The 12764-nt window shown below is 38.3% G+C and overlaps 1 protein-coding gene across 4 annotated transcripts in view; it reads left to right on the top strand.

Moving 5' to 3' along the window:
• The window catches only part of LIN28B (lin-28 homolog B), a 142286-nt gene that overhangs the window by 78574 nt on the left and 50948 nt on the right, over positions 1 to 12764 (top strand). For all 4 annotated transcript variants that reach the window (XM_059889868.1, XM_059889869.1, XM_059889871.1 and 1 more), the window contains one exon: positions 9439 to 9623. In XM_059889868.1, coding sequence (XP_059745851.1) covers positions 9439 to 9623 — 185 coding nt within the window. The remainder of the gene's footprint in view (positions 1 to 9438; positions 9624 to 12764) is intronic.

The following is a 12764-nucleotide window of genomic DNA, read 5'->3' as shown; positions in this document are numbered from 1 at the left end:
TACAAACTTTCCATTAACCCTTCTGTTTTCATAGTACATGTCATGTCTCAGCACAGTCTCTTTGAGCTCTGTTAGGAATGCTGGTTCCTACTTCTGCTGCAGATCCTTTTATGACATTTCCTAGGGTGTGGCTCCTTCACGTTGGTTGATCAGTCAGCAATCTTTCTAATTTCCAGAAATTTCTTGAAGTCTGCTATTTCTTGATGACACTCCTTTTTTTCTCTTCCTTATTGTGAATTTATTTCTTTTTATTATTTTATTGTTAGTTTTCATGGCTTTTAAAGAGTAACATGAGACATGTTTATTCAGCCTGCCGTCTTAAATTGGAAGTCAGCTTACGCTTCTCTAAGGAGAATCAAGTCTAAAACTGTGGCAACACTTCATTGCCTTCCCAGTCTAGTTGGAGAGAAAATGCAAATGCCAAAAGAGATAAGGAATCTCATTACTAACTAGAACTGTAGGTAGAATACTTGGCAAACAAAGTATAGTATTTGGACCACTCTGATTTGACTCCGTGTTTCTATCATTCTTTGGAAGTCAATTAAAAACAATTCAGAGGAGGAAAAGGAATATAGCAAGACAGTTGAGCATCAGTATTTTTATAATTCTGAAATAATTTTTTCCAAGATGAATTTTAAAATGTGGAATAAAGGGAAGTGGGAGAGTCTTAGAGGTGTTAGAAGATGGTTAACTCAATATGTGCACATTCAAAATCAGCCTATTCCCTTTGTAAGTACCTGATATCTTTAGCAGGCATGTCTGCAGCTTCTAAATGCTTCTATATTTTTCTCATCATTCCTTTGTTCATTTATTTATTCAACAATTGTGATTCCTTCCTATAAAAAATAAATGCCTATTTTGTCCAAACAGATGTCACATATGACAGTGTAAGCCCAAACACCAAATGTTTCTCCTTAAGCAAGTCTTACATGTAGATTGAATAAAAATCTACATAAATCTGCATTTCTTGGTTCTTATAGGCTTATAGGTTCTTATGTATTATGAAGCATATTATCAATGAGACTGATTAGAGAATATTAGAAGAAGGAAGAAGAAGAAAAATAGATCCATATTAATCTCTGAATGGCAGGCGCAGGAGGGCCTAGAGGAGCTATCCCACACTGAAGGCAAAATGATAGTATGAACAGTATGAAAAGGCAAAATGATAGGATACTGAAAGAGTAACTCCCCAGGTCAGTAGGTGCCCAATATGCTACTGGAGATCAGTGGAGAAATAACTCAAGAAAGAATGAAGGGATGGAGCCAAAGCAAAAAGAATACCCAGCTGTGGATGTGACTGGTGATAGAAGCAAGGTCCAATGCTGTAAAGAGCAATATTGCATAGGAACCTGGAATGTCAGGTCCATGAATCAAGGCAAATTGGAAGTGGTCAAACAAGAGATGGCAAGAGTGAATGTCGACATTCTAGGAATCAGCAAACTCAAATGGACTGGAATGGGTGAATTTAACTCAAATGACCATTATATCTACTACTGCAGACAGGAATCCCTCAGAAGAAATGGAGTAGCCATCATGGTCAACAAAAGAGTCCATAATGCAGTACTTGGATGCAATCTCAAAAACAACAGAATGATCTCTGTTCGTTTCCAAGGCACACCATTCAGTATCACAGTAATCCAAGTCTATGCCCTAACCAGTAACGCTGAAGAAGCTGAAGCTGACATTATGAAGATCTACAAGACCTTTTAGAACTAACACCCAAGAAAGATGTCATTTTCATTCTAGGGGACTGGAATGCAAAAGTAGGAAGTCAAGAAACACCTGGAGTAACAGGCAAATTTGGCCTTGGAATACGGAATGAAGCAGGGCAAAGACTAATAGAGTTTTGCCCAGAAAATACACTGGTCATAGCAAACACCCTCTTCCAACAACACAAGAGAAGACTCTACACATGGACATCACCAGATGGTCAACACCAAAATCAGATTGATTATGTTCTTTGCAGCCAAAGATGGAGAAGCTCTATACAGTCAACAAAAACAAGACCGGGAGCTGACTGTGGCTCAGATCGTGAACTCCTTATTGCCAAATTCAGACTTAAATTGAAGAAAGTAGGGAAAACCACTAGACCATTCAGGTATGACCTAAATCAAATCCCTTATGATTATACAGTGGAAGTGAGAAATAGATTTAAGGGCCTAGATCTCATAGATAGAGTGCCTGATGAACTACGGAATGAGGTTCATGACATTATATAGGAGACAGGGATCAAGATCATCCCCATGGAAAAGAAATGCAAAAAAGCAAATGGCTGTCTGGGGAGGCCTTACAAATAGCTGTGAAAAGAAGAGAAGTGAAAAGCAAAGGAGAAAAGGAAAGATATAAGCATCTGAATGCAGAGTTCCAAAGAATAGCAAGAAGAGATAAGAAGGCCTTCCTCAGCGATCAGTGCAAAGAAATAGAGGAAAACAACAGAATGGGAAAGACTAGAGATCTCTTCAAGAAAATTAGAGATACCAAGGGAACATTTCATGCAAAGATGGGCTCAATAAAGGACAGAAATGGTATGGACCTAACAGAAGCAGAAGATATTAAGTAGAGGTGGCAAGAATACACAGAAGAACTGTACAAAAAAGATCTTCACGACCCAGGTAATCACGATGATGTGATCACTGAGCTAGAGCCAGACATCCTGGAATGTGAAGTCAAGTGGGCATTAGAAAGCATCACGACAAACAAAGCAAGTAGAGATGATGGAATACCAGTTGAGCTATTCCAAATCCTGAAAGATGATGCTGTGAAAGTGCTGCACTCAATATGCCAGCAAATTTGGACAACTCAGCAGTGGCCACAGGACTGGAAAAGGTCAGTTTTCATTCCAATCCCAAAGAAAGGCAATGCCAAAGAATGCTCAAGCTACCCCACAATTGCACTCATCTCACATGCTAGTAAAGTCATGCTCAAAATTGTCCAAGCCAGGCTTCATCAGTACGTGAACCGTGAACTTCCTGATGTTCAAGCTGGTTTTCGAAAAGGCAGAGGAACCAGAGATTAAATTGCCAACATCTGCTGGATCATGGAAAAAGCAAGAGAGTTCCAGAAAAACATCAATTTCTGCTTTATTGACTATGCCAAAGCCTTTGATTGTGTGGATCACAATAAACTGTGGAAAATTCTTCAAGAGATGGGAGTACCAGAGCACCTGACCTGCCTCTTGAGAAATCTGTATGCAGGTCAGGAAGCAACAGTTAGAACTGGACATGGAACAACAGACTGGTTCCAAATAGGAAAAGGAGTACGTCAAGGTGGTATATTGTCACCCTGCTTATTTAACTTCTATGCAGAGTACATCATGAGAAATGCTGGACTGGAAGAAGCACAAGCTGGAATCAAGATTGCTGGGAGAAATATCAATAACCTCAGATATGCAGATGACACAACCCTTAAGGCAGAAAGTGAAGAGGAACTAAAAACCCTCTTGATGAAAGTGAAAGAGGAGAGTGAAAAAATTGGCTTAAAGCTCAACATTCAGAAAACGAAGATCATGGCATCTGGTCCCATCACTTCATGGGAAATAGATGGGAAAACAGTGGAAACAGTGTCAGACTTTATTTTTTTGGGCTCCAAAATCATTGCAGATGGTGACTGCAGCCATGAAATTAAAAGATGCTTACTCCTTGAAAGTTATGACCAACCTAGATAGCATATTGAAAAGCAGAGACATTACTTTGCCAACAAAGGTCCGTCTGGTCAAGGCTATGGTTTTTCCAGTGGTCATGTATGGATGTGAGAGTTGGACTGTGAAGAAAGCTGAGCGCCGAAGAACTGATGCTTTTGAACTGTGGTGTTGGAGAAGACTCTTGAGAGTCCCTTGGACTGCAAGGAGATCCAACCAGTCCATTCTGAAGGAGATCAGCCCTGGTATTTCTTTGGAAGGAATGATGCTGAAGCTGAAACTCCAGTACTTTGACCACCTCATGCGAAGAGTTGACTCATTGGAAAAGACTCTGATGGTGGGAGGGATTGGGGGCAAGAGGAGAAGGGGACGACAGAGAATGAGATGGCTGGATGGCATCACTGACTCAATGGACGTGAGTCTGAGTGAACTCCAGGAGTTGGTGATGGACAGGGAGGCCTGGCATGCTGCGATTCATGGGGTCACAAAGAGTCGAACACGACTGAGCGACTGAACTGAACTGAACTGAATCTCTGAATGGCTTCCCTGGTGGCTCAGATGGTAAAGAATCCACCTGCAGTGCAGGAGATCCAGGTTTGATCCCTGGGTTAGGAAGATCCCATGGAGAAGGGAATGGCTACCCAGCGCAGTATTCTTGCCTGTAGACTCCCAGGGACAGAGGAGCCTGGCGGTCTCCAGTCCATTGTGTCCCAAAGAGTTCGACATGACTGAGCGACTAACACTTTCATTTTAAACCTCTGAATGGAGTCAGAGAATAACGTATTACCATGAATCATTATAATCCAATCAGTATTTTATTCCAAAGGTACCATGTGTGGTGTCACCTTGGCACTAAAAATAGAACTTATTTTATATAGCAGAAGTAGCAGCTGAGAAATTTGACTTGGCATGAGCAATTCACTTAACCCCTTATAATTCAGTCCACCTTTTGTTCAAGTGAGGTTTGGACTAAATAATCATTAACAATCTTATTGATACTAAATCCAGGATTCTTTAAGCACTTACTGAATGGTAATTGTTTGCAGGTATTAGGCTAAGTCCTTTGGGAAATATTAAGATATATATGTCACAACCCCTGGCCTTCAGGAGAAGATAAATCCCAAAGTGCAAATGCATACACAAATACCACATTATGTAGATATATATTGTAAAAACTAGATAAAAGAATCAAGTAAGTGAGAGAGAAGATTATTTCTGACCTGGGCGATTTGAATGAATGCATAAAGGATCACATGGGTTATGATACTTCACTCTTCAGTAAGATTTTGATAGACAGCCATGACGAAGAGAATAACGTACCCCCATCAGCCTAAGTTGAAATACAGAGATGAGAAAATATGAAGTGTGTTTAGGAAAGTACAAGTTGTGCATGTGTGCTCAGTCACTCAGTCGTGTCTGACTCTTTGCAACCTCATGGACTGTAGCTCACCAGGCTCCTCTGTCCATGGAATTTTCTAGGCAATAATACTGGAGTGAGTAGCCATTTCCTCCTACAGGGGATCTTTCTGACCCAGGGATCAAACCTGCTTCTCCTGCAGTGGCAGGTGGATTCTTTATCACTTAGCCACCAGGGAAGCTAAGTTAGCCAGCTTTATTAGAGTAATGGGAAAGGAAGTGGAAAATATATCTAGAGGTAACATTATGAGTGGTCTAACCTACAATTTAAGACAAGTATTGTAAATTTTTGAGACAGGGAGACCAACCAGCTACAGTAAGAAGCTAAGGATAAGAGAGGAGTTCTGATGCTGAAATACCAATAAGAAAACTATTACACTCATCCAGGTAGAAGGTAGTTAGGACCAGAAGTAGGGCAGTGGCAATCCAATGAAACGTTGAGGCAGGTGAAAGAAAGGATGCATGCAATTCAATAAATGATTGGGTAAATGTAAGATTGGAACCAGTGTGACTGGAAAGACGGAGGCACCTTTAATAAAAATTGCTGAGGCGAGAAGTTGATTTTTTTGAAGAAATAAAATGAGCTAATTCCCCATCTTTCAACAAATCCTTCCCACTTATGTAGCAGCAATTTTGGTATAATAGCAGATAGAATATTCTCTCTGAATTCATGTCCTTTTCTTGCAGGCCATTATAGTTTCTTAGGGATTTTTTTTGGTCAATGACTGTGAATCCAAATTGCCTTGTGTGCTCATTTGGGGAAGGATGGGAGTATATGATAGAATGGAAAAAAGTTTTCTTTCAGAATATTATGAAGATTAGAAGTAAGAGCAGGATTTTACTTTAGATTTGGAAGAGCAGTTCAATTACAGATGATCCGTATCAAGAATTGTAATAGTAGAAAATGAAATCAAATTAAGTGCACCCATATACTAGGAACTATGAGGAAATAAGTGACAGAATTTTGATTACACAGACAAAGCATGAACATATGATAGCTCTAATTAAAACTGCTATTTCTCCCTTCTCTTAATTATAGTAGTTGACCTGTGCTCCACTTCATCTGAATTCATAATCTGCACTTTCTAGACTGGGGAGTGAGAAAGGGAATGAAAGTAAAGGACTATTTATAATTAGTGAGGAGGGAGCTTAGGAGAAAAAAAATAGTTCAGTTCAGTCACTCATACATGTCCAACTCTTTGTGACCCTATGAATTGCAGCATGCCAGGCCTCCCTGTCTATCACCAACTCCCAGAGTTCACTCAAACTCAAGTCCATTGAGTCGGTGATGCCATCCAGCTATCTGATCCTCTGTCGTCCCCTTCTCCTCCTGTCCCCAATCACTCCCACCATCAGGGTCTTTTCCAGTGAGTCAACTCTTTGCATGAGCTGGCCAAAGAATTGGAGTTTCAGCTTCAGCATCAGTCCTTCCAAAGAACACCCAGGACTGATCTCCTTTAGGATGGACTGGTTGGATCTCCTTGCTGTCCAAGGGACTCTCGAGTCTTCTCCAACACCACAGTTCAAAAGCATCAGTTCTTCAGCACGCAGCTTTCTTCACAGTCCAACGCTCACATCCGTACGTGACCACTGGAAAAACTATAGCCTTGACCAGACGGACCTTTGTTGGCAAAGTAATGTCTCTGCTTTTGAATATGCTATCTAGGTTGGTCATAACTTTCCTTCCAAGGAGTAAGTGTCTTTTAATTTCATGACTGCAGTCACCATCTGCAGTGATTTTGGAGCCCCCCAAAATAAAGTCTGAAACTGTTTCCACTGTTTTCCCATCTGTTTCCCATGAAGTGATGGGACCAGATGCCATGATCTTCGTTTTCTGAATGTTGAGCTTTAAGCCAACTTTTTCACTCTCCTCTTTCATTTTCATCAAGAGGGTTTTTAGTTCCTCTTCACTTTCTGCCATAAGGGTGGTGTCATTTGCATATCTGAGGTTATTGATATTTCTCCCAGCAATCTTGATTCCAGCTTGTGCTTCTTCCAGCCCAGCGTTTCTCATGATGTACTCTGCATAGAAGTTAAATAAGCAGGGTGACAATATACCACCTTGACATACTCCTTTTCCTATTTGGAACCAGTTTGTTGTTCCATGTCCAGTTCTAACTGTTGCTTCCTGACCTGTATATAGGTTTCTCAAGAGGCAGGTCAGGTGTTCTGGTATTCCCATCTCTTCAAGAATTTTCCACAGTTTATTGTGATCCACACAGTCAAAGGCTTTGGCATAGTCAATAAAGCAGAAATAGATATTTTTCTGAAATACTATATAAAGCTCTAAAAACAATTTTTAAAGAATTGTATACTGTATAGGCAGTGGTGATTTTGTTTTTTCCATCTGATTCCTACATAGCATCAGAGAGCAGAAAAAGTGATGCCAAATTATACTTCCACATGAGGGACTTCTCAGTGTCAGATTACCTGCATGAGAAACTTCTTTAAAAAAAACACAAAACCTGTTTTGGGGTCTCTATAACAACCTAGAAGGGTGGATGGGGTGGGAGTTTTGGGAGGGAGGAGACATGGGTGTTACTATGACTGATTCTTGTTGATGTATGACAGAAAATCACAAAATTCTGTAAAGCAAATATCCTTCAATTTACAAAATTAAGTGGCAAAAAAAAAAAAACCCTGTGTTGCGTGTTGTATTACTTTTCCAATGAGTATTCTCCTTTTGCATTGGAATTTGAAGTGTTGGTTTTATCTTTTCCATGTAATTATTTGGTTATATGTAATTATTTAGCTGCCTTTAGAGTCATAACTTCGTAAAGTTAGAGATTTCTCTAATCCAGCATTTCTCTAAGGATGTTAGTCATCTGTAGTTATATCTAAGAAAGGTCTCTGTGAACAATTAGGTTGAGAATTTGCTGGGTTAAACATTGTTAAACAAGATTTTTTAGTGGAGGCGGGGGAGGGTATGAAATATCAGAGTTTTAAATAGGCTAACAGCAGTAAAGAATCTGCCTACAGTGCTGGAGAATCAGGAGACCTGGGTTCAGTTCCTGGGTTGGGAAGATTCCCCTGGCTGAGGAAATGGCAACCCACTCCAATATTCTTGCCTGGAGAATCTCATGGACAGAGGAGCCTGACATGGGGTTGAGAAGAGTTGGACACGACTGAGCAACTGAGCACACACATACACATATACATGATCCAACTAAGAGGAAACTACATTTAGCAGCAATTCACAAACTTATTTTACCACCATCCTTTTCTCATGAAATCTTTTTCTGAACCATTGTTCCTCAGAACACTGTTCCTTAAATTTACAGATAAATTCAAAAAAGAGAGAATTGACTCATTCAAAGTTGCATGACTGTTGACTTAAAGAATTGGACTTGAATCAGGGTCTCCTACCTACCATATTCAGATTGGCTTCCTTTTTTCCCCCAAATTCAAACAAGTGTTTAAGACTGCTACATGGTATTTGAAACTAGATCTGTTAAATGCATAAGGGAATTCGGAAAAATAAATAAAATTAGGATGAATTAATTACTTTATTATTGTTTGAATTGGCACATAGGTTGAAAGAGCCAATTATTATTTGTAACCTAAGTTACATTTTTACAATCAGGAAATTAAAAAAAAAAAAATCAAGTTATCTTTCAAATTCCCCCCCCCAAAAAGCTATAATGGTACAATAATGTGTGTATCCAAGAGCTTCCCCACTTTCCCCCCCAAAAAATTGGAGAAAATGGCTGTTTATAATTTGCTGTCAGTTATTCCAGACCCCATAATTATATAAGTAAACATGTACCTTTTAAAAACTTCTCTGTATAGACAATATTATGGGAGATACACTGTTCTTCCCCTTAATTTTTTTACTCGGCAGTATTACAGATTTATCTTGCCCACAGTAATACATGTAGATCTTTTAATGACTCAGTCGTATTACATTATATACCTTTATTATAATGTATTTAATCAGTTCCCCATTGGTGGACGTTAGGGTGATTGTTGTTTAGTCGCTGTGTCCCCTTTAGACTCTTTGCAAACTCATGGACTCTAGCCCTCCAGGCTCCTCTGACCGTGGTATTTCCCAGGCAAGAATACTGGAGTGGGTTGGCATTTCCTTCTCCCAAGTGATCTCCCCAACCCACTGATTCAACCCTTGTCTCTTGCATCTCCTGCACTAGCAGAAGCAGGCAGATTCTTTATGAAATGGTATGAGTTTATTCTTTCACTGCCAGCGTTATTACAACAGGAAACTTTTAAATGGTATCACTTTCACTGAATTTGAAAAAAAATGATTTTATACTTAATAATGAATAACTGGAGATGTCTTGCTATGTTAATCTTAAAATCATGAGATAATTTGTAAAGCATTAAGAATAATCATAATCTCTTTTTCTCTCTTCCTCTTCTGTTCTTCTCAGAGCAAATTATTCATGGAAGGATTTAGAAGCCTAAAAGAAGGAGAACCAGTGGAGTTCACATTTAAAAAATCTTCCAAAGGCCTTGAATCAATACGGGTAACAGGACCTGGTGGGAGTCCCTGTTTAGGAAGCGAAAGAAGACCCAAAGGGAAGACACTACAAAAAAGAAAACCAAAGGGAGACAGGTAATCATTTTACTTTGTTAGTCTCTGAGTTTATTTTATTTGGAAAATATTTCTGAAATCTCAATTTATATTTTTATTATGCTATTAAATCTTGCCACAATAAAATAAAATGCCACCACTGAGTGTTTGAATAGAATTTATCAGAAATATAGGCTATCTTGCAATTTGAACTCTGCAGAATATGTTTAACTGAGCCTTCAGCATTAGGCACTCAGCAGTCCCTTAACCACTATTTCCACCAGACTATTCAGATAAGTGAAGTTCCTAATAGACAGAGGTAGGTGCCCCTCAGTACATCCTAACACTTCACCTGTTTGTTTCAAATGAGAATACACTTATTGTTTTGACTGTTTTGAAAGATAATTCACTACTGAAAATTCAAATATAAAAAAAAATCACCAAATATCTTAACTACAGGTAGGTTGGAATCATGATATATGTGCAATATTTTTGATTTTGCATTTTTTTTCACTTAACAGTGTATTTTGGAACATTTCATGTCAGTCTTTGTCATCTACATAAATTCCCACTGTGTGAATGTAACAAAATTTAAACAAGGCTCTGTTAAATTAATGTAATTGTTAAATTTAGGCTATTTCCAATATTTTTAATTTACCAATAGCACCGTAGTAAGAATGCTTATATGTACATTTAAAAAATTGTCTGATTCTGTCATTAAGGGATACATACCTAATACTGAAAAATCTGGATCAGAGACTATGCCTTTTAAAATTTTGATATCTGTTTCCAAATTGTTCTTTAGAAATAAGGTCAATGGATAACCCCTTTAAAAGTGGGACTGTTCATTGAATAATGTCATCTTTTAAATTTTGCCGATTACATAGGTTAAGAAATGCAGCTCATTTTTTTCCTTTGCATCCTTTGACTAAGGTTAAATATATTTTCATATGTTGATTTTCAATTTTATTTTTTTCTTCTATGAATTGCGTGTTCTTTGTCCTTTGCTTATTTCTTCTGAGATGTTCATTTGTCATTGTTGATTTCTAAGTTCTCTTAGAAAAAAAAATCTCAGTTTTCCTCTTTCCTATGCTGGGAAAAACTCAGTTCTTCCATGTTATGTTTCCCTCCTTCGTGTCTCTATTACTTTTACACAGAACGTTTAACTTTTGATGACCAAATGTGCGGAGGTTTTTCCCCACACCAAGCAATGCTCCACTATCCAGCTGAATGTTCCACTGTTGAACTCAGTTCTTACAACATCTACCTGGAGATAGTATCAGGTCCCACAGGTTAAGGGCTCAGTCTTACAGGACCATCCTACCATATTTCAGATGCTGATTGCCCTGCAACTTCTTTCTCAGTTGGCTTTAAATCAGAGGTTTCTAAGACTCCCTCTTCAGGTTTGATTAATTTGCTACAGCAGCTCACAGAACTTAGAGAAACCCTTACATTTACCAGTTTATTAAAGATTATGATAACAGCAGATAAAGGATACACATAGAGAGATTTTACATAGGGTGAGGTCGAGGAGGGTCCCAAGCATAGGAGATTCTGTTCCCAGGGGTTTGGGTGCTTTATCCTCCCAGTGTGGATGTGTATGCCAGTCTGGGAGCTCTCTGGATCTTTACTTTTGGAATTTTGTGGAGATTTCATCATATAGACTTGATTTTCAGCCCCTTTCACTTCTCTCAAGAAAATTGGGATAGGGCTAAAAATTCCAAGCTTCAGTCATAGCTTGGTCTTTCCAGTGACCAGCCCTCACTCATGAGCCATCTAGGAGCCCACTCATTGTCTGTCACCTCCTTAAATGGAAGACTGTCCTATCATGTAGGAAATTACAAGAGTTTCAAGAGCCCTGTGTCAGGAACAGAGGTCAAAAACTGATACCAGATAAAGAGGTACTCCTACTGTTCTTATCACTTAGAAATTACAAGGGTTTTAGGAGCTCTGTGTCAGGAACTAGGGGCAGAGACCAATATATTTCTTCTTATCTCACATTCTCTTTGTATACTTACCATATTAATCTTTTTTCTCAAATAGGAAATATCTGTTTCAGCTTGTGAAATATACTTATGTATGTGTGTGTTTGTATGTATTTTTTACATAATATACATACAAGTAAAATACCATATGATCAAATAGTATATGATAAAATATGATACGATTTGCCTTGCAAATTCTATGTAATCTCCCTTACATATAGAATCTAAAAGCAAAAACCAAGGTCTTGTAAACAGAAAACAGATTGGTGGTTGCCAGAGGAGACTTGGGGACCTTTCATATGAATTGATATTAGAGTAATATTAAGAAATTGTTTATTTTGATGGGAATGATAAGGTGTGATTTTTTTTGATTACTGATTCTTACTAGTAACTTAGATATGCTTAGATTTTCTTTCTTCATGATCCAGGCTTGGTAGTTTGCATGTTTCTTGGAATTTATTTATTTTAGTTTCTTCAATTTGTTGTTGCTTAGTCACTAGGTCGTGTCCAATTCTTTTGCGACCCCATGGACTATAGCCCATCAGGCTCCTCTCTTCATGGGATTTCCCAGGCAAGAATACTGGAGTGGGCTGCCCTTTCCTTCTCCAGAGGATCTTCCCAACCCACAGATCAAACCCATGTCTCTTGCATTCGCAGGAGGATTCTTTACCATCTGAGCCACCAGGGAAGCCAGTTTATTTAATTTGCTTGTGTATAATTGCTCATGGTAGTCTTTTATAATCTTTGTATTTCTGTTGGATCAGTTGTAATGTCTTCTCTTTCGTTTCCAATTTTATTTATTGGAGTTAAGTTTGGTTCAAGCTTTGTCTGTTTTGTTTATCTTTTTGAAATATCAGTTTCATTTATCTTTTCTATTGTCTATTTAGTGGTCTTTATTTTCTTCTTTCTACTAATCTGGACTTCGTTCATTTGCAACTGACTTTGAAATTGACTTATTTTACTCAATATAATGGTTTTGAAATTTATACAGGTTTTTGAATATATCAATTCCGTATTTCCCTCTTATCTGCAGTTTTGTTTTCTGGGGCTTCATGAAATCCCAAAAAGTTATCCATGGTCAACAACTGTCAAAAACATTAAATGGAAAATTCCAGAAATAAACAATTTGTAAGTTTCAAACTGTGCACTCTTCTGAGTAGTGTGATGAAATCTTGCAACATTTTCTTTGTCCTACCAG

Source organism: Bos taurus, chromosome 9, assembly GCF_002263795.3.
Source record: "Bos taurus isolate L1 Dominette 01449 registration number 42190680 breed Hereford chromosome 9, ARS-UCD2.0, whole genome shotgun sequence".
Taxonomy (NCBI): domain Eukaryota; kingdom Metazoa; phylum Chordata; class Mammalia; order Artiodactyla; family Bovidae; genus Bos; species Bos taurus.
This window is presented reverse-complemented; position numbering and strand designations above follow the sequence as displayed.